This window comes from Lasioglossum baleicum, chromosome 7 (genome assembly GCF_051020765.1).
Source record: "Lasioglossum baleicum chromosome 7, iyLasBale1, whole genome shotgun sequence".
In the NCBI taxonomy this organism is placed as follows: Eukaryota; Metazoa; Arthropoda; class Insecta; order Hymenoptera; family Halictidae; genus Lasioglossum; species Lasioglossum baleicum.
In genome coordinates this window covers 3,789,546-3,814,800 of record NC_134935.1, presented here as the reverse complement: position 1 = coordinate 3,814,800, position 25,255 = coordinate 3,789,546, and the positions used below count along the sequence as shown (strand labels likewise).

The 25,255-nt window shown below is 39.9% G+C and overlaps 5 protein-coding genes across 9 annotated transcripts; 2 read left to right on the top strand and 3 right to left on the bottom strand.

Annotated features, from left to right (window-relative positions):
• Positions 1–1,862: 1,862 nt before the first annotated feature.
• Positions 1,863–11,868, bottom strand: LOC143210679 (uncharacterized). 2 transcript variants are annotated; one of them, XM_076427762.1, is made up of 3 exons: positions 7,358–11,868; positions 2,720–2,856; positions 1,863–2,633 (listed from the first exon to the last, which is right to left on the bottom strand). In XM_076427762.1, the coding sequence occupies exons 1-3, from the start codon at positions 11,283–11,285 to the stop codon at positions 1,863–1,865; spliced, it is 4,836 nt and encodes a 1,611-aa protein (XP_076283877.1). In that variant the 5' UTR covers positions 11,286–11,868. The 2 variants fall into 2 exon arrangements, with proteins under 2 accessions (XP_076283877.1, XP_076283879.1); XM_076427764.1 differs by lacking the exons at positions 1,863–2,633; positions 2,720–2,856 and adding an exon at positions 2,894–6,197.
• On the top strand, positions 9,674–24,770 carry LOC143210700 (uncharacterized). 2 transcript variants are annotated; one of them, XR_013009316.1, is made up of 5 exons: positions 9,674–9,688; positions 22,999–23,548; positions 23,647–23,813; positions 24,064–24,171; positions 24,265–24,770. XR_013009316.1 is itself a non-coding variant. In XM_076427814.1 (4 exons), exons 2-4 carry the CDS (start codon positions 23,690–23,692, stop codon positions 24,363–24,365), a joined length of 333 nt encoding a protein of 110 aa, XP_076283929.1. In that variant the 5' UTR covers positions 23,063–23,548; positions 23,647–23,689; the 3' UTR covers positions 24,366–24,770. The 2 variants fall into 2 exon arrangements, 1 of the variants encoding a protein (XP_076283929.1); XM_076427814.1 differs by lacking the exon at positions 9,674–9,688 and having other exon boundaries at positions 23,063–23,548.
• On the bottom strand, positions 11,925–14,242 carry Dph5 (diphthine methyl ester synthase). The gene is made up of 4 exons (XM_076427806.1): positions 14,108–14,242; positions 13,785–13,961; positions 13,352–13,682; positions 11,925–12,171 (listed from the first exon to the last, which is right to left on the bottom strand). Exons 1-4 carry the CDS (start codon positions 14,240–14,242, stop codon positions 11,939–11,941), a joined length of 876 nt encoding a protein of 291 aa, XP_076283921.1. The 3' UTR covers positions 11,925–11,938.
• Emre (Essential MCU regulator) lies at positions 15,247–21,077 on the top strand. Its single transcript, XM_076427815.1, has one exon. It carries the CDS (start codon positions 15,247–15,249, stop codon positions 15,514–15,516), a length of 270 nt encoding a protein of 89 aa, XP_076283930.1. The 3' UTR covers positions 15,517–21,077.
• On the bottom strand, positions 16,182–22,633 carry Flii (FLII actin remodeling protein). 3 transcript variants are annotated; one of them, XM_076427766.1, is made up of 23 exons: positions 22,362–22,633; positions 22,001–22,139; positions 21,807–21,917; positions 21,436–21,674; positions 21,190–21,351; positions 20,876–21,096; positions 20,571–20,787; positions 20,247–20,488; positions 20,036–20,124; positions 19,855–19,925; positions 19,514–19,760; positions 19,181–19,366; positions 18,777–19,088; positions 18,468–18,640; positions 18,266–18,392; positions 18,077–18,199; positions 17,785–17,988; positions 17,545–17,666; positions 17,191–17,442; positions 16,980–17,106; positions 16,687–16,869; positions 16,433–16,546; positions 16,182–16,331 (listed from the first exon to the last, which is right to left on the bottom strand). In XM_076427766.1, exons 2-23 carry the CDS (start codon positions 22,061–22,063, stop codon positions 16,197–16,199), a joined length of 3,720 nt encoding a protein of 1,239 aa, XP_076283881.1. In that variant the 5' UTR covers positions 22,064–22,139; positions 22,362–22,633; the 3' UTR covers positions 16,182–16,196. The 3 variants fall into 3 exon arrangements, with proteins under 3 accessions (XP_076283881.1, XP_076283880.1, XP_076283882.1); XM_076427765.1 differs by having other exon boundaries at positions 22,446–22,633; XM_076427767.1 differs by lacking the exons at positions 21,436–21,674; positions 21,807–21,917; positions 22,001–22,139; positions 22,362–22,633 and having other exon boundaries at positions 20,876–21,059; positions 21,190–21,330.
• Positions 24,771–25,255: the final 485 nt, after the last annotated feature.

Genomic DNA, 25,255 nt, shown 5'->3' with positions numbered 1-25,255 from the left:
TCTCTTTTTAGTCAATCAAATCGCGACTGATTTATTCCTGGACCTGCAGCATTTTCCGGGAACGAGACGCCACCTTCTCAACCTTCCAACCGACTACACTTTATCCGCAGGTGGACGTTTAACGCGCAAATTACAAGAGCACTCTTATTCTTGTTCCTATTCCTGTTCCTGTTCTCGCACTTGCAAGTGTTCTATACATACATATACACTGCACGGACGTACGTATCTGCGTATATATGCATGGACGGGCGGTTGTATACATATATGTATGTATATATGCGTGTATGTATGTTTGTAGTATGTAAAGTATGTGCGTGTGTGTGTATCATATGTATATGTACGTATTTACGTATATCTATGTCTATATGTGTAGTTTGACGCGATCGAAAGTCCCGTCCAGTGTCCACTCAAGCAAAATTGATGCGAGGTATTATTACATATACATTCCGTAAGAAATGTAATGAAACAATTAAAGAATATCTTCTGTTCACCATAACATGTTTTGTTACATGGTACATATATATTCTAGAAGAAAACTAAGCAAAGTACTATGTATCTGGAAGGAGTGTCTCTCGTTCGAGCATGAGTTGCGCGAGTGCCTACACGCTACTGCCCGATACTGTCCGATACTGTCCGAGCAAGATATATAATCACGTAACGCGTAACTCGTCGTCGAAAATACGTAACCCCTACCTACTTGTTTCCACGCATTCACGATCGCGTTCGCGCATGCATTTTCAGCCGACTCTGGGTTTGGTTGGTCGCGCGATTTTGTTCTCGTTTCTCTTTCTCTTGTGGAATCAAAGGGAAGTCTTGGTCGTTCCAACTTCAACGGAGTTTCTTCCACTTTCACGCATTCGTATCTATTCGATTATCAATCAACGATACAGCATAAAGAATAAAATAACGTATCGAACGTGATTTTATATTTTATAAGAAAACAGATGTATACCATCAGGGTCCGCTCTAGGGGGGGGGGCAACCCGGACATCTGTCCGGGGCGCGAAAATTTAGGGGCGCCATTTTGGCTGTAACTGTGATAAAAATAATACCCAATTAATACAACATTTTATTTTATTAAAATAAATGCTTTTATTAAAATTTAAATAAAATGATTTGATTTTTATTTATATAGACTAGAGAGGAGTTGTTGCTCGCTCGCTTCGCGAGCTCGCGAGAGGGTTAGTGGTACGCATTTTATTTGGTGTGTGACTCAAACAGACGTCGATAATGTAAATTTCTATTGAAATATTGATTAAAATCTGCGATGTTCTATTGAAATATTGATTAAAAGCTACGACGTTCGTTTTTTGTTGTATTGAAATATGATTCTAAAAGCACTTTTAGTTTTTCCCGAATTTTCCATTTTTTCGTGATACTTTTCCAATTTTTCTTATTCTATAACCTAGTTCGGACTAATAACGAACATTTTAAAAAAAGAATTAGCGAAATCGGTCCAGCCGTTCTCAAGTGATGCGCTTACCAACGAACAGCATTTGATTTTTATTTATATAGATAGATAAAAAATACCTATATTTAAAAAATATGTATATGTTCTTAAGGGGCGGCAATTCGTCTGTTTGTCCGGGGCGACGTAACCGCTAGAGCGAGCGCTGATACCATACATACTGATATCGCTGCAATCTATTTTGTACAATCGACATTTTCGGGGCAACGATTCACAGCAAAGACAGGACAGAACGGGCCGCGATGTGCAGTTCTTACAGGGTGAGTATATGTAGGTGGCGCGAGTACGTACGTATGTACGTGTACACGTATACGCGCATACGTATCTATTATCTTTGTATTTACGAAGTGTTCTTATTCATAGTAAAAGTGAAGCAAACAAGTTCTTGTTATATTCAAGTTTCTCGAATGCTCTCGTTTCCCTTGTCTTCGGAATCGAAATTGATATGTTCAAAAGTGAAATTTCCACTTGACGCTAACTCGTCAACAGGGTCATCTGATCGTGACGCGGGCAAGCGTTCTTTATCCTCCTCGTCATCGGCTAAAATTTCTTCTATGAGAATGGTGTTGGATGTTCTATCGAGAGCCAACGGTTCACGGATATCATCGGCATCGGAATCGAAACATTCTCCCGCAAGACTGTCAACGTTGGCTTTATCCCCATCGAAATCATGGTCGATACGGACGGTATAAGACGGCAGATTGACACGAGATGTTGACCAATTCGAAGCATTTTCAATCAATTGCAAGCTCTTCGGCAAATCAAAGGCCAACAAGACACATGTTTCGGTTTCGGGGGATTCGTAATGGAACGACGAGGTCTCGGGTTTAAGAGTAAGCAAGGGTTTCACAGCCTCGTCGCGTATACGTTCTAAAGCATGAACCGTTGCGTTCATGGGCGATATTCGATCTTCCGAAATTTCCGGCACCGGTACCGGCACCGACAACAGCAACGGCAACGGCAACGAATCGTGAAACTCTCCTGTATGTCTTGACTCATGGAAAATACTCGATCCTTGTTTTCCAGGAGCCTGCTCCTTTTCCGCGATCTCTGTGAAAGACAGCGCTGTCGATAAACATTCTCCGTTTTTCGTCTTTGGCATAGCTCTACATTTTTCTTCATCGCAGCATTCATCATTCGAAACAGCAACGCTTTGCTCACTTTTCTAAACAGAAGAAGAAAACGGGAAACCATTAAGAAGCATCTCTTCAAAAGGAACAATATGCTAATGCTTACTATGTGTGTGCTTACCAGCTGGATATTTTCTCGAGGCAACGATAACGTTGCTTTTCGAACTACGGACGCATCTGGACTGCTGTCTTGTCGATAATTTTGTTCTTCGTCAGATTTCTTTAAATTTCTACGTCGGCGTATAAATTCGCGTACACCTTGTAGAAAACGATATCACGTTTTCAAAATCATCACATCGAAAGTAGTATACTAATACACATGCATACAATACATGTATAGTACCGGTAATTATTACGTTTAGGGGAGGCAGCTCCGATGACCTTCACCTTGCGACATGTTGTCAGGGACAACATTCTGAACAACTTTTGTCATTACATCTACCCGGTGCTCGGTATTATTGTTAGTTTTCGAGATATTTGCAGAAAACTATTGCTAGTACATACTAAATTGAATTTTCCGTCTTTGTGCACGCTCCGTGGCAACGTATGCCTGCTCCGGCGCGGCGCAGCGCGGCGTCTGTTTACTCTTTTTGTAAACACGTTGTGGATATCAGAAAAAAACAGGGTCTCACTCTGGTCATACATACATATGTATATGTATAAGATAAGCTTTCAATTTTGAGAGATTACTCCTGGATTTTCGTCTGCGTGGTCCCCACCACCTAATCCTAACTAATTCTGATCGCATAATTTTTGCATTCTAAATAGCCGTCCTACAATTACATAGTTAGGATTTGGTGGCGGGGGGCGGAGAGGGTCGGCCTGACGGCCGGCCCGACAACGCATACGAAAATCCAGAAGTAGTCTTTCAAAATTGAAAGCTCACCCTATATATGTATAGAGTGACACTCTGTTCTGTTTTCTCTCTCATCCCCGCAACGTGTTTCCAAACAAAAAATAAACAGATGCCGCCCCGGAACAAGCTTACGTTGCCACGGAGCGTGCAAGAATACGGAAAATTCAATACAGTATTAGCAATAGTTTTTTGCAAATATCTCGAAAACTAAGACCGAGCACCGGGTGGATCTAATGACAGAAGTTGTTCAGAATGTTGTTTTTGTAGGGGTCTGCGAGGTCCTGGTGGGGACGGAAATTTCTCGCGGGATCGGGATATTTTGAAGTTTCTCCATACTTCCAATAATTACAAGAATCTGAAAGCCATTGTGTTCTCGAAGATTACACATCTTATTAGTCGGGAATGTTTATGTTAGTAAAATATTGTAGAAAGTAATTGCGAATTTCGATAATTCTGATAATGCAGAATGCAGAATAGTCAATCAGTGATTGACAATCACACCAATCATGTTTCGAGCCATCTCAATGTAATTCTTTTTATCTGATTCCAAACCTCGGGATCTCGTGAGTTGTTCAACGGAGGAAAATTATTATGAGATTATGAATTGTGTAAAAGGTAGAGAGTAGAATAAAAATAGCATATTATAAAAATAGTGACATTTTATTTTAAATTTTCCCAAATATTATTCTGTATCCCGAAAATTCTAGGAAATCTCGAATCTTTGCGGGATCCCGCACATACTCGAGGGAATCCCGAAAATTCTCGGGTATCTCGGATATTTTCGGGAATCTCGCACACCCCTATGTCCTTGACAACATATGTCAAGGTGAAGGTCATCGGAGCTCCCTTCCCTAAACGTAATAATTACCATATGTAGTACCTAGGTACATACATATAATTATTGTATTGTATATACAGGGTGTTTGCGAAATCGTAGTACAACCGGGCAGGGGGTGATTCTACATGCAAAAATAAGTCGGAAAAAAAGGAATAACATTTTTTCGTTTGGCAGCTCGTTTTCGAGAAAATCGAGTTTGAAAATGCACCGAATACACGTGCTATTGCATATAGGAATCGTCTGACGCGTCTGACCATGATCAACCAATTCTACTTTGTGCATATACTAAAGCAGTGCTCCGCAACCTTTCATCTTCCACTGCACCCAGCACACCAAAGTTTTCTCGACAATTCCGCGTCACACCACAAGTAAAAGCTTGCAAATATGTACATAAATTACAATAATAGGTATATGTTTTTATTAGATAAAAAACACAATAAAATAGCTCTATGTATGTAGACATTTACTTTTACTTAAGTTTTATATAAAACTACTCAAATTGTACACCAACACAAGAACAAAACTAGAGGGTTATTGTTGCTCGCTCGCTTCGCTCGCTCGCGAGTAGGGTTGTTTTTGCTCGCTCGCTTCGCGAGCTCGCGGATAGGACTGCTCTTGCGAAAGGGTTAGTGGGTACGCATGGCTAGTAGTACCTATAGCTATTAATGTTTTTTTTTATTTGGTATGTGACTCTCCACGAGCCACACAAAGAACTTCCCGATTCGTTAGTTGCAGTATATTATTATCATTATTAAGTGTACGTTTTAATAAGAAAATACGTTTTCAGGGAAATTCATTAGTTTTCTACTTATCAAAATGTTTGCTATATGGCGTCGCATTAAACCAACATCGCAGGCTCGTTGCTCGCTTGGTTCCTTGTTATAGCATACTAATGTTGCAAAATAAATGGTCTTAATTATTATAGTTTTTCGCAAACGATACAACTCCTCATTATCTGGGTTTGCAGTATTGATCTTAGTTTTCTTCGATACTGTTAATTTAAATTGTCCCAAAATATATAAACCGCGCTCAATTTTGAAACTCTGCTCAGTGCTACATAAAACATTTGTAAAGTTCGCCTTTCTGATTTTTTAAAATCCAAACATACTTTCTCGTATGTTTGTCCCTGACTTTTATGAATCGTAATCGCTTCGGCAGGAACCACTGGAAATTGACTACGTGTGATTTGATAGTTTTCCTCACTCGACATATTTACTTGATTCGATATTTTTATTATTGGTGTTAAATTTTGATCAATATTTGCATTTTTCATATAATCACGATAACGAGTTCTTACTTTCACTCCTACTCTGGCCAATTGAAAATCTAACCACAATATAGACGGAATTTTAGTATTTTCTTGAAAAGTAATAAATTTTAATATTCCGCATGTGTGCTAGATTAACCAATCCGTTTTCAACATCAATGTTATTAATAATTATCATATAGTTTGTATTAATTTTCAATTTAATCTCAGTTAATAATTCGTTTTGAACCGATTGTTTTTTTAAAGATTGTAATATAAATTTTTTTTTGTACTTTCATCGGTATTCTTTGAAAATGTATTCTCGGGAGTAGAGATGATTAACTCACTCTTGCATTGGGATAATTTTCGATTATTGTAAGCGGAAACATGACCATAAGGTACAAAAAAAATTTTTTTGTAATTTTTTTTTTAATTTTAAAAAAATTGAAAAAAAATTTTTTGTGTAATTACGTTTGTTTCTTCAGTGGAAACTTTCCGTTCTCTCGTATAAATTGCATTGTTGAATGAACTTCTTTCGAAAAAAACTAAAAAAACTAAAAAACTACTTGACCAAAATGGACCAAAATCTAATCAGCTCTAAGTTACAGCGGGGCACATCGATTGCATCATTCATCATCCTGATCGCGTTGTTACTTTTTCTGAAAACGTTAACGAAAAATTTGATTACATAGAAACGGCCATACGCGCACACGCACACACACACATATACACACACACACGCGCACGCACGCGCGCGCGCGTGCGAACATTTTGCTGAAAATAGTCTAAAATGACTGCAATGACCATGAAACGTGAAGATCTGCTAAAAAATCGGTTTTCGATTTTCGGGGTCATTACAATAACTTCCCTATAAAATCGGGAAGTTAATATTTAGTTGTAGATTACATGTAAAAAAATTTCCTCTTTAAATTTAAATATAAAATTTATTGTTTGGTATTTATTCTTACGCCTATACATATACATATACCGGGTATTTCACCTAACTTGACCACCTTGAATATCTTTGTTGTTTTTTTTAAAGATACGTCAAATGTCTGAAGGACAAAGTTGAATGGTAAAATAGGGCACATACGATACCAACAAAATTTTTGTTTTTATGTAATTTTTTTCAGAGAAATTTCTAACTAATATAGTGGTTGAAAGATTAGATTATTCTCGAGAAAATCGCGGCACATCTAAGCAGTGGCGAACCCAGGGGGGGATCCAGGGGGCCAAGTCCCCCCCTCCAAGAACAAAATGTTTAGCTTCCAAAATTAAAATCGCGGAATAGCCCTGGGTACCGTTGACAGATATTTTGGCTAAAAAGAAGGTCATCACGCAAAACCTAGGGCTGGGTTCAACTCTATATGATAGTGAGATCATATAGTCGCGTTTTCCCCGATCTTATATAGGGGGTGCCAAGTCCCTCACTACCCCTCCAGCTGTCATCTATGGGTGGGTGGGGGGCGTAAAGGCATTTCCCCACCGCCCTTAAAAAAAGGGCTGGGTTCAACTCGGCTCCCCCCAAGATTACATCCTGGGTGCGCCACTGCATCTAATTGTAAGATCACCTCGCGGTACAGCGGTTGCGGAGCACTGTACTAAAGTACACGAACCTGGCGGATCTCTAAACTCGATTTTCTTTAAAACGAGCTGCCAAACGAAGAAATGTTATTCCTTTTTTCCCACTTATTTTTGCATGTAGAATCGATTTCGCAAACACACTGTATAGTATATATTTATATGTAGTATACACATGTATATGTACATGTACACCTAATACTTATATCTATGTATACATACATATAGTACTACTTACGAAATTGAATTATTCCAACAGCCGCCTCCAACGATTTGATTCGTAAATTTGAATCGATCACCGACTCCTTTGATAGTTCGTATAGATTTCGATTTTTGAACGTGTCGACCGAACGGGAACAAGTACTCGCGACGCTATCTCCTTCTCCTTTGACATCGCTTCCGTCTTGAGTATTGCCGTCTATGTCCACGTCCATGACCATGTCCGTGTTCATGTCCATGTCTATGTCTATGGGTTCTACCGTGACCGTAGAAACTGTTGCATGCTCCGATGGAATATTATCGTTCCTACCGAAAGAATCGGTAGCCTCAGCGGTATTTTTATCTGTTGTTTCTTCGAGTGTCGAAGTTTCGCCAGTCAAATGTTCTATTAGTTCTCTCGCGATTTCTTCTTCCATGGTAGAAGAGTCTCTTCTATCGATACTACAATCGTGACTGCTCGTGGCGCTTTCATCCTGAAAACGGTCTGGGTTAGGTCTATCATCTGATAAAGGATTTTTGTTGATCGTTGCTTCCCTTTTTGGGGACACGGTGTCGAACGAAGCAGAGGTGGTATCAGGTTCGCAAATAACATTACCATCAACGTTCTTTTTCGCGGATAGATTCTCAACGTTTATCGAATCGTTTCCATCTTCGACGGAGGATAATGTCGCGTCTCGAAACGAATCCAAGTCCAATTCGGGCACGCACGGTTCCGTCACGGTGTCCGAGACCGAGGAGAGGGGTTGCTCGCGCTTCGAATCTTCGAGCGTTGTCCCTCCCTGTCCTTGATTCGTACAGACAGTGGTGTCCGAGGGAACATTTTCAACCCGAGCCGTGTCGTTTCGCTCCAGTTGATCCGATGTCGCTTCGTCAATCGTACAACGTGTTTCTACAACCTTCTCAGCGCGCATCGCGTCTCCTTTGCTCTTGTATTTCTCCTCCTTCTTGTCCTCCTCCTCCTCCTTCTTGTCCTCCTCCTCCTCCAACTTCTTGTCCTCCTCCTCCTCCTCCTCCTCCTCCCTCTCCTCCTCTTTAATGTTACTCAAGTCTTTGTACGCAAGAGTTCGATCGACAGTATCTTCTATGTCGTGCAGGAAATCCGCGTGGCGGTTGTCCGTCGAATATTGAAACGTTTCCGCCGAGTGTACAATGTACTCTCCGAACGGGTTTGTATCCTGTTCGATCGTTTCTCCCGTACGAGGCGTATCGTCGATCGTTTCACGATCGAATCGAAAAATCTCGTCGTCGGATTGCTGCAACCCTAAACTCTTATCCGGTATAATTACAGTGGTCACCGACTCCGGTATTTCGCAAGGCGAACCTTCCGTGAGAACGTAACAGGAGGGATCTACATCTTTTGAGAAATTGATCGATACTTCGTGGCGGCCGGCAGAGCCGTGTCGTGCCGGTTCCGACTCGTCGCTATCATCTACTACCTCTACCCCCATGATCGCGTCATCGTCCTCCACGCTCGAACTTGCCACCGTCGTCGACGCGTTCGATTCTTTTCGAGGTACCGTATCTGTTTGATCGTTTTTGCTGGAACAGTTACACGACGAGTCTTCTTTCGTATCGCATAACATGTCCTTTTCTTGCAACATCTCACCAGCGATAGAAGTTGCTTCCAAGTTATTCCCAAATAGAATGCTCGATTTTTCCGATTCCGATTCCGATTCGGAATTCGTCGAGCAATCCATCGGACGCGAAGCCATAGGTTCGCGGTCGTCCTCGGCTATCAACACAGTTTCCGATGAAGTTAATGTGTTTTCGATATTTCTTTCAACCGTCTCGATTTCGATCAATTTGCTTTTCAGCTCGTCGTTCCCTATGGGATACGTCTTCTGTTCACCCATATTTAGCTGTTCCTCGCGTTCCTGTTGCTCATCACCGATCATCGTAGTCGAGTTGCCATTCTCTACCTCTTCCTCTTTCTCGTTCTCTTGCTTTTCGTTTTTCTCTTTCTGATTTCGCGGCGACGTCTGCGGAACTTGAACGAAATCGGACGTAACATTCGAACGGTTCTCCCCGAGAGCGTACATTTCCACGCGCACCTCTGACCCTTCGTCATCCTCGATTGCTCGATCAACGACCATACTTCTACAAGTACCTTGCGCGGTTTCATATCTAGCCGCGTTAGCAGTAGTCTCGCACGAACGAGCAGTTCGATGCACTGCTTCGGTCGAACGATAATCGCAATCGCTTACTTGTTGGAGCGTCTGCGATTCCGAAACAGACGCATCGAGCTCCATATGTTCTGTGCCATCCTCGATACTCGCAACTCGTTCTTCGCCGAAAGACTGTAACGGTTGCCGATCAATTTCAATGACTTCCGACAGTTTCGACAAAACAGGTAAGACTAAGTTGTCTTCCCTCTTGACCGGTTTCGATGCATCGGCCGATATAGGTGGTAAAATCAAATAGTTTGTATCATTTTTGGATCGTTCGGAAAGATTTTCCGAGTGTCTGCTGTTGGAACCCTGTTTTTTAATCACCGACGGAAGAACGACAGATCCTTGATCATCCAAGGAGTACTCCTGCTTCGACGTACGATCGGTCCTGTCCTCTCGAAGAAGAAATCTCGGTTCGTCGATAATTACGTTCGTATCGTCGACGATTCCCTTCGAATTACTCCAAAATTGGTATTCGAACGTTTCGCCGACTCTTCCGTTATCCTTGGATCCTGTGCCGTCGCTTTCCAACCGCGCATTTAATTTCCCGACGACGATCTCTCGGGTGTCGTCAACTCCCGTGTCCGACGTCGTCCCTTCTTCCGATTTCCTCCTCTCCTTTCCTCCGATTCCTTTTCCTCTGAAAGATTCTCGTCGACCTTGAACACCACTTTGAAGAACTTCATTCGAGATATTTTCCGTTTCCTCCTTTCCACTAGACGTTCTCTCGTAACTTCCGTTCGACGTTACGTTCACAAGCGAGTGTGTTCTCCTCGGTGCGGCGATATTATATTCTACACTTCCGCGATTCATCCTCCACGGAGCGTACAACGAAGAGGAGCACACATCCTCGACTTGACCGGCACTTTTCTGTCGTTTCAAACAACGTACAGTCGTATTCTCGGTGTTCTCTACAGAACGATTGCTCTTGTCGCACGTTCTCGTATCATTCTCGGGTCTGTTTGTCGCGTTTAACTCGATCGAGCCACGATTACGTTTGGGTGGTTCCACTTGATTTTCCTGAAATCGCCGACTACTATTTTTCGCGAGGTGCATATCTTCGACGGACCAAGATCGGTGAAATCGACAATGCGCGATTGTTTTCGAAAGCCGCGGCGAACGTTTCTCGAAGTAACCATGAATTTCTTTCTCGATCGATTTCTTTGATTTTTGCGCGTTTCTCGATTTTTCCTTGTTCGCGTTGTTCTCGTAGGCATGCTTTTTAAATACCTTGGCCGTTTCATTTATAGACCAACCGTTTCTATTCGCCGCTGCCGCTACCACTTCTCCTCCAGCTGCTCTCCTTCTTCTTCTTTTTGTCAACAGTTTCGTCGATATTGTGCTCAATGTCCCTGTCGTTTCTTTAATCGCCTGTCTCGTCTCTTCGATCGAGTCGTGCACCTTTCGAACGGAAAAACGGTATCGATCGTGATTTGAACCACCATCCGACACCGGCTGACATTTATTGTCGGGACCAATCCAATCCACGAGCACGCGACGACATTTCCTGTTAGATGCACGTCCGGTCTCTCGTAATTCGATCAGTTGCTCGAAATGACGAGCCGCGAACGTGTAAATATCTTGAGGTCGATGCCTCAAGACCTCCCTCGCAAGTCCTTCGACCGCGGGTGCAAGTCCTCGAGGAACTCGAGGACCGATCACCAGTTTTTCCGATGAAGCCATGACGATTCTTCTTCCGTTCTGCTTCTCGTTCTCCTTCTCGATCTTAATCGTTTGTTTCTTATTAACTTGTACAATAGAACATATTGTGTGTAGCATACACGTAAATCACAATAGCACAAACTGTATATAGACACCTCGCTGTCTTCAACGTACGAAACCAGCCAGGGAATCGATCGCCAACAAACAAATTTGTTCGGTACGCCACACTGTATCTGTTTCGTTATGTTTTACCGCTGGGTTCTCTTGCCGGTAGGACCGTGTAATTTCATATCAATATCTCACTTGTTTATAGAATGACAACGAACGTATTTGTGAATCAATGTTTCGACGGTCGCGTTGTCGAACGGGGCGCGATCACGACGATACCTACACCTACGGAAACCATGACGCGAAGTAAACGCGCAAAACCTTGTCGTCCAATCGATCGGGTATGCCTACCTGCCTGCTGGAAACATTATACATACAATAGTATCGTTTCGTCCTTCGAATAGGGACAGGGTATACGTAGTCACGATCACGGTACAAATGAAGTCTTTGGGAAACTTACTTCTTCTTCTTCTTCACCTAATAATCAATTTTTTACAAAATTCTTGTACCTTTGTTTGATCTATCGATTACACGTGGAGTCGTCGCGTCTACTAAACTAAAAGATTGTGCTTTGATGATGATGAAAAGGAAGAAAAGGAAAAGGAAAACAGACAAACTACTGGGTACTAAGGAAAAAATGCGAACAACGACATTTTTCACAGTTATTTATTTTGATTTTCGTGCCTCGCGTTACGTTTCGACGCTACTTCGTACTGTTCGATAGAGGCCAGAAATTCTTCTTCGATACAGTGTAACGAAACCGCGGGGATAACCATACAATGAGGCGGTGGTCCAATATCCAGCGAAGCCATTTCTCGAAGACTACAAGCAACGATACACTGATCGTCCCAGCCTACGCGGGCCAAACCGATGGCTATGCTAGAATCGTTGAGCGCTGAAAAACACAATTAATCTAGGTCTACAACTGTTGTTCTATGGTCTATTTAGATTGGTTTACATTAGTTCATTCCTTTTTTGAAGTGAAACTTCTTTGCTGAGGGGGCTACAATTTTCTAGCGTTACGGAAGTGACGAATTCCGCGAATAACCTCGAATAGTTTGACAAGTAACATTTTCATAATTAATTTACTAACTTTAAAGACTTCATTGGTGAACTTTTAATATTATAGAATGTAAAACGAAGCCTTAGCTACATTCCCATTTCAGTTTTACGCATATTTGATGCTTAAATTGTTAGTTATTAACAAATTTTGGAGAAGTGGTATGTTATGTATGTCTGTCTTTGTCGCACAGTTCGAACCTCCTCATCTTACGCATTATGGGAACTTCCGAAACAATCAGCCCGCGCAAAAATTGTTAATAACTAATTAACCAAAATTAATTTGTGAACATTTGCAATTGGATAACATAGAATCAACCTCCAGCTACTTTCATATGCAGTTTCTCATCGGATTGTGTTCCGACTGAAAGATTTATAAACAATTATCCAAACCCTTGTTCTAAACTAACCTGAAAAATATTGACAGGTGTCTGGTAAGTAAAAAAACATACGCGTGGAAAACCACGCGCGGCAGAAGTGAAACTTCTTGCAGTCTATTTAGTAATGTTTAGAAGTAAATTAAGATTGGAAATGGTAAATAATCCTAATGAAGCGACAACAAGATCAGGAACAACTCTCAATGCAGTATTTGCAAGCATTTAGACAAAATTGAATCAAGAATATTTATATCGTATTTTAGCTATCACAAGCCAATTGTTTCAATGATAGAATCATAGAAAAAATAATGAACGATCAAAATTTGCGACGCAAAGAAGGAGAGTGTATGGGAAAAAAAGAGACATAGTTCATAGCATTTCTCATACACTCTCCTTCTTTGCGTCGCAAATTTTGATCGTTCATTATTTTTTCTATGATTCTATCATTGAAACAATTGGCTTGTGGTAGCTAAAATACGATATAAATATTCTTGATTCAATTTTGTCTAAATGTCTTGCGAATACTGCATCGAGAGTTGTTCCTAATCTTGTTGTCGCTTCATTAGGATTATTTACCGTTTCCAATCTTAATTTACTTCTAAACGTTACTTTTTTTTTCATTCTTATTTCTTTGCTCACCAAATTCTTCCTCCTGTGTTCTCTCGTTCGTTTGCCTTTCAAGCATTTCGTTCAGTTGCGCGACAGCCTCGGACACAGTCATAAATCTTGGTGGCATATATTCTTTTTCCTTCCCTATTAAACTTTCCGATGCAGCTTCTTTTACTTTGACGTCTAACAAGCAAAGCGTATGTAAATTCATTTGCCTGTTGCGAAGAATCTTGTTGTAAAAACTGTCAGGTTGTTGATCGTCGCTCCAATACGGAATGGAAACAGTTTCTCCGAATCTGTACAGTTGAAGACCGCAACAACCGATTGCTGTCAATATGGAGGCATTGTGAACAAGCTTCACCTACCCATGAGACAAGAATAATTTTTATCGATAATTCATCAACTGCGTTTCGTTCTTAAAATTTTCTTATTTAAGCAAACAAAATTGTTGTCTTTTAACCACCTGTAGATTCTGCTCTTGTGCTCGTAGTATCAAGTCGGTATGCCTTGTAGCTCCAAATGGATCGCCCACCACCAACAAAGCCACATTTTCTGTTTTGCTTTTAGCTAGTATCTCGAGAGCATTGTTCTCAACCAATTCTCCATTTGTCTCCAGTATTGGACGTCCGTAAAATTGTTCCTAAAACGAACTAAGTGAAAGATGCTGTCGTTAGTACCCTATAATGCGATGAAACATGCCATTGTTAGCGTATCCTGTTTAATCGCACGAATAAATACGTAGAGTATCGCAAAACTGAAACAAGTATCTTGGTCTTTGGTGCTTACCAAATTTTTCGTTTCGGTAGAGAAAATCGACGTATCGGTCTCTAAATAAACACGATCGCATTTTCGTATTATCTCAAGACCTTTAACTGTTACATCCTTTACACCGCCAAGTCCTAACCCGATCAGGTACAACATGATCTCTATGGTTTTCAAGATTGTCGTTCGGACGTCCTCGAACGTTTGGAAAGGTTAAGTTTGGTTCGGTTCAGTTCGGTTATGTAATCGCAAGCGCAATCAACTTGAAAGTTGAAAGACTTATCGTTGAACTGTTGAACCGTCTGTCGGCTATCGTCACTGTCGTCTGTCGAACACAGTTGAACAGACACGAGCCTCGCATATGTATATATGTTACCTATTTACACTTTACGTACGTATGTAAATACATACATATATTTGGCGTTTGGCGTAGCTAAAATTTTCGTACTCCGTCGTCCGTCGCATGCGTAGGAAGTTTATACATATACATATTTAGAAAGTAACGTCCTGTCCTAACCATAATCAGAGAAGTATAGTCATACAATTATACAAATGTAGGTATATGAAATCAATTTTTGTATGAAATCAAATGGGTCAGTGAGTCTCAGTCACTCAGTCAGTATCAGTTGGTCTCAGTGGTCAGTAGCAGTCAGTAGTCAGTACGTCAGTAGCAGTCAGTGTCTGGCCTGGTCTGGCCGTCAGTAGTCAGTGTCAGTGGTCAGTTGTCACTGCAGTAAGTTTTTAAATAGTTGTGCTCCGACAACTTTCTCGATGACGGCATTCTTATCATGTTCTAATGGATAGTTTTGAATATTATCCAATCAAGACGTAAGGTAAACAATATGTGCATATATACTCGTTACACAGAGCTTGTATAAGAGCGAGTCTTTAAGAATTCCTCGATTCGGACGATTACAAGACGTTCAAAGAAAAGTTAACCTAAATAATTTCGTTTACCTTCTACAGCACTGATATTAATTCGAGTTTTTATATTTCTGATTGCAGCGACAACAGTTTCTATAAATACGTTCACGAGCGTACGTACACAATATACATATAAATACGTATTTCATATAAATAGTTGTTTGTTAGCTACGACTTTGCTCGTTCAATGAACAATTGTTTCCCGTCTTTATCACAGTGGGGACAATTTTCAACGAAGAATGACGTTGCAACGTGCATCTTTTGTATTTCGTAACCTTGGTATTCTCAAGAATATCGACGGCGAAACCAAATTGCATTTTCGACCGAGAACAACGACACCGTCAGGCGCTATTCTTCCGGAACCAAAAGGGACACGTTTCGGTTACGTGGGTGTTATAACCAGTGTCGTCACCGGTCTAATCATCGGCGTTACACTAAGTAAATTAGTGGCCCATATTCTCGAGGAGAAAGAACTTTTTATACCGTCGGACGATGACGACGACGACTAGATACACGCTTTTATTCTTTCACGTTCCATGACAGGAACATAACACTAGATGATTTAATGCCTGAAACACGTATTACATGGCCACGAAAGCTGGTCCAATTTCAACCTTTATGGCTGGTCCGTTAGAACATCGTATTCGATTCGATTTGCAAGTTTACCTCGAGCATCGACAGGAGCGTCGTGCCGTTCCGTTCCGTTGTTAGACTGTTCTCTTTCGTGTTTACATAGTTTCTTGTATATTCTTGGCAATATCGCAACTTGAACAAATGTTTATCCTCGAAACTTGCATAACGTATAATATATTATATTTACAAACATGTTTTTCTAAATCAGATATACGTATAGAATACACATTGAAAATGCACGACACTCGCCCCTCGAATTATCCCCGAGATATATATTTATTCAATAACTATCCGATGAAGTCTGTGCATGATTGTAACTAATAAATATGCTGAGAGAAAAAAGAAGAAAAGAAAAATGAAATTGTGTATCAATGTTATTTTCATCTCGCAGAATTCTTTCTCCTGTTGTATAAACGTAATCATTTGTCCACCTATAATTATGGTATTATATAAAATTGCGCAATTATTGACAAAACCTTGAGTCACCGTTAACCGTACATGATTTGAACAAGAAAAAGGGAGAGAAAGAGAGAGAGCAATATCCGCTAAATCTACTTTATTGAAGTGGTCTTTTGTGTAAACTCCAACCATGAAAACATTTTGTGAATCTCCGTGATTCTTTTCCTTTTGCAGTTAAAAACAATTTGCGAGGTCTGTCCGGTTGTTTCACTCGTAAATGTTGAATGTACACCTGAAAATCATTTGACATTATTTCCTTTGAAATTAAAGCGTTCTACAGTTCTATCTCGCAAACTGTTTGTTGTTGTCTCCATTTCGTTTTTCTTCCTTTACCTGAGCAGACTTATAGGCCAATTTGATTTCTACTTCCGAACACCTGCTTCCCAACCATAAAAATACTTGTTCGCCATTATCCAGTATCATAATATCGTCGTCCGCTAAATCATCCTAGAAATACGATGGAATTAATCGATGTAATCAAAGTACTTGTGAAATGAATTTAACGAATTACCCATACCGCACGGACACTGAATCATAAATACATGTACATATTTAGATATGTTGCAGTCGATAAATTTGTTGAATACCTGGCAGAAATCGGTGCATTTCTCGCTAATGGTAAAGTATCCCTTTTCATTCGAGCATCTAAATAATCTAGTATAATTCATGTACTCTGCATCGGCGTCGTAAGGCTTTTTCCCACCGAGAGCTACCCAAAAGAAGTTATCCGGTTCCTCGCCTTCGTTTAGAACTTGAAGACTTATCCATGGCTGTACCATCGGAAACATGTAACAACGATACACGCGTTATTGCTAACTAACTCTCTGTTTATCGAAAATTCCAAGTAACACGGACGCGTTCCGTAGATATCGCGACATACATTGTTAAACATTTCTTCGGCAATCTCTTGGATCAGACGTGCTTCCTCGCTGTCCGCTTTCGAGCCAATCCAAGCGTACACTATTCCCGTTTCGTCGTCATTGTTGAACGGCACATTTAGAATATAACTACAAGAACGTTCCCATTATCATTTCCACGCCAATCTATCATATAATATAAATAATTCTTAATTATTCTTAGAGTTATCTCACCAAAAAGAGGAATTCAGTAACGATGAATCAGCCGGTATTTGTATCAGCCTCGTACACAATGCGCTTCCATTACTCCTCAAATGATAAAACTCAACTCTGTTAGTATCGGACGACTTTGGCTGTTTCCGCTTACCATGATGAATAATAAATTTTCTTTTAAAATATGATAAAAACTTTAAATTTTCCTGCTGCTGGTGAGTTCGAACAACTTCCAAATTCTCTCCAAACAGCGATTTAAATTTCTTCTGCAAACTGAAAATAGCATGACCAGAGGCCAGGACAAGCCAGATAGTAAATCAATAGAACGATTCGAAAGAAAAAGGTATTCTCGAACGTAAATGTTCGTTCTTATACCTAAACGTAAACGTCAACCATCCCATGTTGCCCGCGTCTCTACCTTGCCAAAAGTACACCGTGCATTGATAATCTTCTTCGAACTGTTCTTCACCGTCTTCATTTTCAGCGGTGTCCAATGGCTAACGGAATCGGAATGGAAATCCGAACAAAACCGAAGAAAATTGTGAGATAAGATGATTGCGCTATCGTCACCTCTAATCGGTCATCTTTAGTCGAAAACAATTCACTGTTACGTACCATCCAATAACGACAGAGAAAAACGTAACAATCGCCGCTATAAAAATGCCCAAACTCTTCTTCAGGCAGCCGCACAAATTTTTTTCCTTCCAATACGAATCGTTCCATGCGTTCCAAATCATCGTTCCATTCCGACATAAGCTGTTGAGCTTCGACGTAAGACATCGGCGGTTGTCTAGGCATGAAGAGTGCAGCCAAATCCGCCTGTCGGTAACAAAACGAACTCATTTGATTACTACAGTTTAGTTTTCATTCCACTTTGTGTGTTCAGTTCTTTTCCTCGTACACACACCTTGGTTTCCTGTTGTTTAGCCCATTTCGTAAGGTCGGCGCCAGTTTTGGCGACCGATTCGGCAGTTCTAGTAAAATCGACAGCTATCACTTCGTCCCAACCAGTAAATTTCGATTTGAAGATCTAAATAAAATTACAAACAGTCATTTCTCCCACCTGTAGCTAAACACCCTGTATAGTATAGCCTACCTGGGACTCGGTTCCTTCTTGTAATCTGGTAACAGTGGCATACTCCGGACGCTCTATCATATTAAACAATTCCTGGGATAGTTTAACGGCTGCTGCGCGCACCAACCTTGTTGATTTCTTGCCGAACCTACGTGCGTACAACGATTATTGTCGGGATGTCAAACAGGGAGGAGCTTAAAAGTTTAGTCATGTTCTGATTTACCAAACATAAACATCCAAGTGACAATCCAGTATATAAACGTTGCGATTGTTTAAAAGCGTATTTGTTAGCTTCCCATGGGGCACTTCTACTTGTGGTAACTCTAAATAACCCATGCCGAGTTGAACTTGATACAGACGAGGCGGAAGGGCAACGAAATCCGGGTCCACATGTTCCTGCAATAACAATCGGCGTTCATGATCACGAAACAAGTGTGTATGTATTATGTACACATGTATTCATATAATATATTCGACACAACCAAGTAAATACTACTGTTTCGTAGACTGGTTTTTTTTATCGTCTACTTACTACGATCGGTAGCAGCTGCGACGAATCTTTCACGTTCAGACACGTTAGAAAATCGTCCGACTCCGAATTCATAATTTCCGTTATGATCTCAGCTTTGTTTTTCCTTTCGTTTTTATTGATTTTCTCCGCCATTAGTCTCGCCTTTGATTTCAAGGTACTTTTCGCTTTTTTTCCGTACCACATGAAAACCTTGTTGCCAGTATCCAGAACAAATACGAAACCCGGGTCCAGGGAATCGAAACGAACCGGCACAGGTTCCAGGTGAATAGAGGCACCCGCAGCATGTACTCTGTATACTCTTGTTACGAACGGCTGTCACACGGAAAATCGATCAGGAATCGAATCAAGAGAATAAAAATATATATATATATAATGCACCTAAAAAGAAGAAACTTTCTACAAACCGTGTCTTCGACGGTATAAAAGCCGGACGATGTGCGACCTCCTTCAATGTAAGTTATACCAGTTTCGAACAGCATTAGAAATTCATCCGATTCCTCGCCTTGTTCTTCTCTGATGGTACGGCATTGCGCACCCAGATAGTTCCTTAAATTTACAGCATGGATAGCGGCGCAAGCTCTTTTATCCAACTACAAGAGAACAAGACGCACACGCGACGAGATATACTTGATTGTGTATGCAGTATACATAATATGTAAGTACGTAGGTCGAACTGTATATAATACGTTACTATCGCGTTTGGGTTAGGTCATAGTCATTTGTTGTTGTTAACCTACAGTGGCTTTCTCTCCTATCCAGAAGTAGATAGCCCAAACCAACGAACCGGTTTCATCGACATCGGTCTTCAAGACGATGTAACAATCACCTTCGTAAAACTTGCCATGCGCCACTTCTTCTATCTCGTTCGGTAAAAAGTTTTCTATCTCCCATACCGACAGACCAGGCACCTGGCCCGCGTCTTCGTCAAAAAATTCCGAATAATCCAGTGGTGGTTTCTCGAGAGTCTCGTCCCATCGTTTCGGTCTATAACGAAGCCAAGAAAATCAAATTGTATGTATGTATATAGATAGGGAAGAACAGGAAATAATCGTCGACGATCGCGCAGCCGATTACTCACTTCAACGATTCTGCTTTAGATTCTTTGCATTCTTTGTCCTTGTTCTTCTCCTTCGCTATGTCCTTCATACCCTAACAACGAAAAACAGAATTTATTCACTTGTACGTAGAATACTTGCTTAGAGCAATCCATTGTATACAATATGTATATTCAGATCACTGTGTGCCACGAAACATTCTACCTTTAATATTTTGGCTTGATCCTGATCGGCCTCCTCCTGATCTCGTCTTCTTCGGAGCCTCATTTTACGAGCTATCGGATCCTTGCTACCTAATACGCGCGAAAACGAACGATGCGACAACGAAATCGAAACGATTCATATGAAAGTTCACTCATCTACCTATCTATCAAGAAAAAAAATGAGCATCGAGAGACATTGTTTCAAGACTTACTGGCCGTTTGAGTCGGTGCCGGTACGTTTGCACCAGCAAGTCGCAGCTGATGTTGCAAAGAAAAATCAATATTGTAAAATTCGATTCCCGAACCCTTCTGTACTTCGGTTGGTTTCGGCGGCATTACTAAATTCGGGTTATCTCTCAAGTCTAATTGTTCCAAATCGGTAAGTAAATGAATAGCATCCGGCACGGTGATCAATCGATTCGACGACAATATCAATTTCTTCAATGAGCCGCACCTACAGAACGAGCGTTAATCATTTTGTACGCATGCATTCGTACACGTTCGTGAGAAATACTACATAGAGAAGTCTTGCCTACCTGCACAAGCCTTCCGGTATCATCTCCAAATGATTGTTGGCTGCCGAAAATACTTGTAACGACGATAACTTGCCGATTCCTGAAGGGATACCTTCGAAATCCAACTGATTATCGTTCAAATACAATCTCCTGAGCGTTACAATTTTACATAAAGAAGCAGGTATCGCGGTCAACTTGTTTCGGCATATGTTCAACGTTTCCAATTTCGTCCAAAGTTCTATAATGAAAAACAAATGAACAACTCGATTCTGTAGTGTTCGCGCGATTATTATTATTCGCGTGCAACAAACCCCGACCGAACCTACCGATAGCAGTCGATAATTCGGTTATTTGATTATCACTTAAATTTAGACGACGCAAATTGGGCAAAGAATAAAGAGCATCTGGTACTCGAGGCAAATTATTCTGCGATAAATCGAGCTCCTGTAAATTCGTCAAAGTCTCCAAACTCGAGGGGATATTGTTTAACGTTCGTTGCGTATCGCGCATCTGTAGAGTCGTTAAATTCATCAACGACGGTAGTTGCCTAAATCGAATAAAAGAAAAGAAAAAAAATACCTCTTGCCGAAATAATCGTCGACTCTGTTTAGCAGATCTGTATGAAATTGAACTTGCCTACCTCAACTGAAAGTGTCCCAAAGGATTGTGATTAAGGTTCAGGCTCTGTAGATTAGCTAGGCGACGAGTTTGCGGTGGCAGTGTTTCCAGTTTATTATTACTGAGATCCAGAAACAGCAAATCGGTCAAGTGAATAAATAATGTATTGGGAATCATCTCTATGCTGAAAGGTACAACATCGTCACGGCGTTACGCTTCTATCGGTATCGGAACAAGAACCGTAAATACCTCAAGTAACCGAACTCACTGGTTATAACTTAAATTCAGGTTCAACAAAGAACGGGTCCGTTCGAGACCTTCCGGGACTTCCTTCAAATTATTATGACTCAAATCCAAAGTGGTCAGCTCTTCCAGGTGAAACAATTCGGCTGGTATGCCGCTAGATTTAATATTGTTACGTCTAATGTTCAATGTTCTGAGACAACCTAGTTCCGTCAATTCTCCGTACAAGCGTTCCAGGTTATTCTTTACCAGGGAGAGATGTTCCTGTTTTATGGACAAAAAAATCTTCAAGTTCTATCGTTGACTTGAAGATCGTCTGTACTCATACTCCTACAGAAAGTGAGAGAGGGAGAGAGAGAGAGAGAGAGAGAAAATAAAGAGAGTAAGAAATTTTACCAATTTCAATAGTTTTCCCATTTCTTCTGGGATTTCCGTTAAATTGGTCTTGTCTAATTTTAGCCATTGTATTCCAGTCATAAGGCGAACAGATTCTGGAAATTTACCATCCTGTAAAGGTTCAAGATAGAAATATATAGTAAAGAAAAAAGAAGGACAAAGTAAAATATGCTTTAAAATGGAACACAGCTTACTCCAAAATCATTACTGCTGAAATCAACGCCACGTACAAACGGTAACACACCTGTGTTGGCCATTTCGACTGCGTTTGTATTTAGCACGTAAATAGTTATATTTTCTTACGTGGTGTATTTACGATAATCACACGTCCATCTGTAGCATATTAAATATTTGCATTTTCATGAGAAAACTGCGAAACACAAACAGAATAAATTCTCGTTTTGGAAACTCGTCGCGGTTTATCAACGACTACATCTCGCGGATTTGTTGCAATATTTTCATAAATGACAACGCCATCATCGCCATCGACAATGATTCTAATATGTACATATACAGTTTCCAGAAAATTGATAAAAGCGCAATACATATACTTACTGTGAGTGTATTGCTCGTATAACCTCCGGTACTACATACATAAATAGAACACACACGATTGTAATGTACTTATCGCTTACTTACCTGTACATGTAAGCCATTAGTCACATTTATCGAAGGATAACAAAACGGGTTGTTAGAACGTACTAACGTACTAACAGCGACCGATGTTAGCAACGCATAAGCAAAAAGAAAACAATTCTGTTTCTCAAGAATGTTGATTAAAATCTCAAAGCTATTTATATACATAGAGACATACATGCATGACACTGCATGACACACACCCTGTAAGTACTATTTATATGTACATATACTTGGGTACATATATACATAGGTGGTAATATGTATGTACAACGTAAGTATACTTATATTTTATATACTTATAAAGACCATATTGTGAACACTATTTATGCAGTGTTCCGATATCGTCCAAGATTTTTCGTGCGATGGATGACCGCTGGTGGCGCTTTCAGCCTCAGTAAAGTAAGATTCTCGATAAAATGGGGTACCTTGAGCACCCCGCAGAATTTGAAAAGATTTGTATGATTTGATTCTGAAAAATGAATGTATAACATGTGTATTTGTGTATATTTTGTAACTTGTAGGACACGTCCTGAATTCTTTTTGTCCGGAACAGATTATGTTTCGCTGGGACCGTGGACCGTGGACCGTGGAGTGTGCGCCTGCGCACGGTGCTGGAATGGAATAATGGAAGGGGCAGGAGGAGAGTACATGAGTACATGAGCGATGAGCGCCGTTCGGCGCTCATTCTGGCTTCACTGCACTTCACTGCTTTGTATACATACTACATACATACCAACCAATACCAATACATACGCAGACGTATTTAATCATGGACATAGGAATAAGGGGACGGAGCATATCGCTGCGGGGGGGAAGCCAGTTTTGGGGTGCGGGGAACGACGATCACGTGGTACTCTGGTGCTCAACTGGTGATTGGTTGTGATCGCGCAAGTGCATTCGTACTTTTAGAAGACATTTGGCTGATCTGACTGGATCTGACACTGTCTGACACCGACTAACGCTCACTGACGCGGACAGAGAAGTGAATTATAAGTTTTAAAAATTAGACAATGCCGCTGTGTATTGTAAAAATCGTAAGAGACATCGTCCGATTTTGGGAGAAAGACAAGTAAACAATATTAATAACTTCTCACATATCATCGGTAAGAAAAATATTCTATTTGTGTACATAAAAATTATATTGTATTATTAAAATGAGACAAATGATATAAAGTTACACACTGAATTAATTTTGTAATAGGTTTCCAAAGGATGAAAAGCTAAAATTATTTTGGGCAGATATAATGCAGCTAAATGTAGAGTTGATTCCAAATGGAGCAAGAATCTGTTCCGCACATTTTACAGAAAATGACTTCAAGATTGTACATGGTAGAAGGATACTTGCACCAAATGCACTACCACATATAGGTATGAAATAATGTTACTATTATCAGGATTAGGAAATACATTAGATTCCTATATAAAACGGGGGATACATTCTGTGTTAAGGGAGATTTATACAGGCCAACGAGCTCTGTACATATGCTGTGATTTTCATGTATGTCTTAATGAATAGTCAGATATAATATGTGTTTCTATGGTGTATCTGTTTTGCTCGGCTCATCCACAGTTCAACTTGTGCATTGCTTTATACAGTACCTTTTGTATATTTGTTTAGAACGTGCAATTGAGGATACTCAAAATTATATAATTATGCCGTCAACTTCTGCATCGGATACATCTAAAGTAGATAGAGCAACATCTCCCATCCCTGGATGCAGTGACTGTAAGAAATATTTCATTCTATTTAATATAATATATCTAATAATTTTCTACAAAATTAATATTTCTTATGCATTATATTTTTAATGCTTTTTAGTTGTGGATCAGTCTACAAGTATGTCACTGAAGAAAGAGGAAAACTCTTTGGAAAAAGAATACCTTCAAAAACAACTGCAAGACACAAGAAATTTTATATAAGGAAGATAAAAGATCTGCAGCAAAGCCTTCGACGAAAGAAATCAAAAATTTGCTCTTTGAAGGGAATCCTGGACTCATTGAGGGACAAGAATATGTTAGCGACTGAAGAATTGCAGATGTTAGAAGATATATAGTAGCGGACAAAAGTTTAAGACCGCTCTAAAGAAGACGATAACTTTTTTAATATTGTACTATACGATTTGAACTTTTTTGGGAAGCTAGAGCAATTAGTTTACTAAAGGATGTGAAAAGAAATTTTGAAAGACTTTGAAAGACAGTTATGGAAGAATAGGGGTATAAGTGTCAACAAACAGTTTAATAAGAACTAACAATAAGAACATTCGCTTTGACATTACATTATAGACATAATGTAATATATTAAATAATAAAATTGACAAAACCCAATTTTGTTACGAAAATTATTAATAATACATCCTAATCCCTTTTATGCAATAGATATTAACAATTGTACAATTTAATATTTAAGTAATTGGATTAGCATTTTATGACATTTTTGATATTTCATTATAAAACTAACCAATATTTACTTATATAGTGATCAGTTATATACTGTTGTACATTCGTTAAAGTTTCTTAAGTGCAGAAAAGTAAAAGATAATATCCTAGTTATTCCTATTTCTAAATAACAATGTTTTATGTATTTGTAAAATTAAATACCAAACAGATAAGATTTTTCATATCTATAGATTCTAACTTTTGACCGTTTAATTTTGATATGCATTATTTATAAATAAAACACTTTGTTTTTTTATTTTATTGAAAATATTCTATCGTAATTTATAATTGTTAACAAACTATAAAAGTCTCATCTTCAAATTTCGCGCATATATGCTAGAACCAATCACCAGTTGAGCACCAGAGTACCACGT

What these genes read in the sequence shown, in the direction of transcription:
- LOC143210679 (XM_076427762.1), bottom strand. Translation starts at nt 11,285, where the DNA reads ATGCTACACACAATATGTTCTATTGTACAAGTTAATAAGAAACAAACG. An exon ending in TGTTGGAATAATTCAATTTC is followed by an intron (nt 2,857 to 7,357) that starts GTAAGTAGTACT and finishes GTTTTCTACAAG; the next exon opens with GTGTACGCGAATTTATACGC. An exon ending in CTCGAGAAAATATCCAGCTG is followed by an intron (nt 2,634 to 2,719) that starts GTAAGCACACAC and finishes TCTTCTGTTTAG; the next exon opens with AAAAGTGAGCAAAGCGTTGC.
- Dph5 (XM_076427806.1), bottom strand. Translation starts at nt 14,242, where the DNA reads ATGTTGTACCTGATCGGGTTAGGACTTGGCGGTGTAAAGGATGTAACA. An exon ending in CACAAGAGCAGAATCTACAG is followed by an intron (nt 13,683 to 13,784) that starts GTGGTTAAAAGA and finishes TCTCATGGGTAG; the next exon opens with GTGAAGCTTGTTCACAATGC. An exon ending in AACACAGGAGGAAGAATTTG is followed by an intron (nt 12,172 to 13,351) that starts GTGAGCAAAGAA and finishes TGTGTTTTTCAG; the next exon opens with CGCTCAACGATTCTAGCATA.
- Emre (XM_076427815.1), top strand. Translation starts at nt 15,247, where the DNA reads ATGACGTTGCAACGTGCATCTTTTGTATTTCGTAACCTTGGTATTCTC.
- Flii (XM_076427766.1), bottom strand. Translation starts at nt 22,063, where the DNA reads ATGGCCAACACAGGTGTGTTACCGTTTGTACGTGGCGTTGATTTCAGC. An exon ending in TGGGAAAACTATTGAAATTG is followed by an intron (nt 21,675 to 21,806) that starts GTAAAATTTCTT and finishes TCCATAAAACAG; the next exon opens with GAACATCTCTCCCTGGTAAA. An exon ending in TTACTGAATTCCTCTTTTTG is followed by an intron (nt 17,107 to 17,190) that starts GTGAGATAACTC and finishes ACGTTCTTGTAG; the next exon opens with TTATATTCTAAATGTGCCGT.
- LOC143210700 (XM_076427814.1), top strand. Translation starts at nt 23,690, where the DNA reads ATGCAGCTAAATGTAGAGTTGATTCCAAATGGAGCAAGAATCTGTTCC. An exon ending in AAATGCACTACCACATATAG is followed by an intron (nt 23,814 to 24,063) that starts GTATGAAATAAT and finishes ATATTTGTTTAG; the next exon opens with AACGTGCAATTGAGGATACT. An exon ending in CATCCCTGGATGCAGTGACT is followed by an intron (nt 24,172 to 24,264) that starts GTAAGAAATATT and finishes AATGCTTTTTAG; the next exon opens with TTGTGGATCAGTCTACAAGT.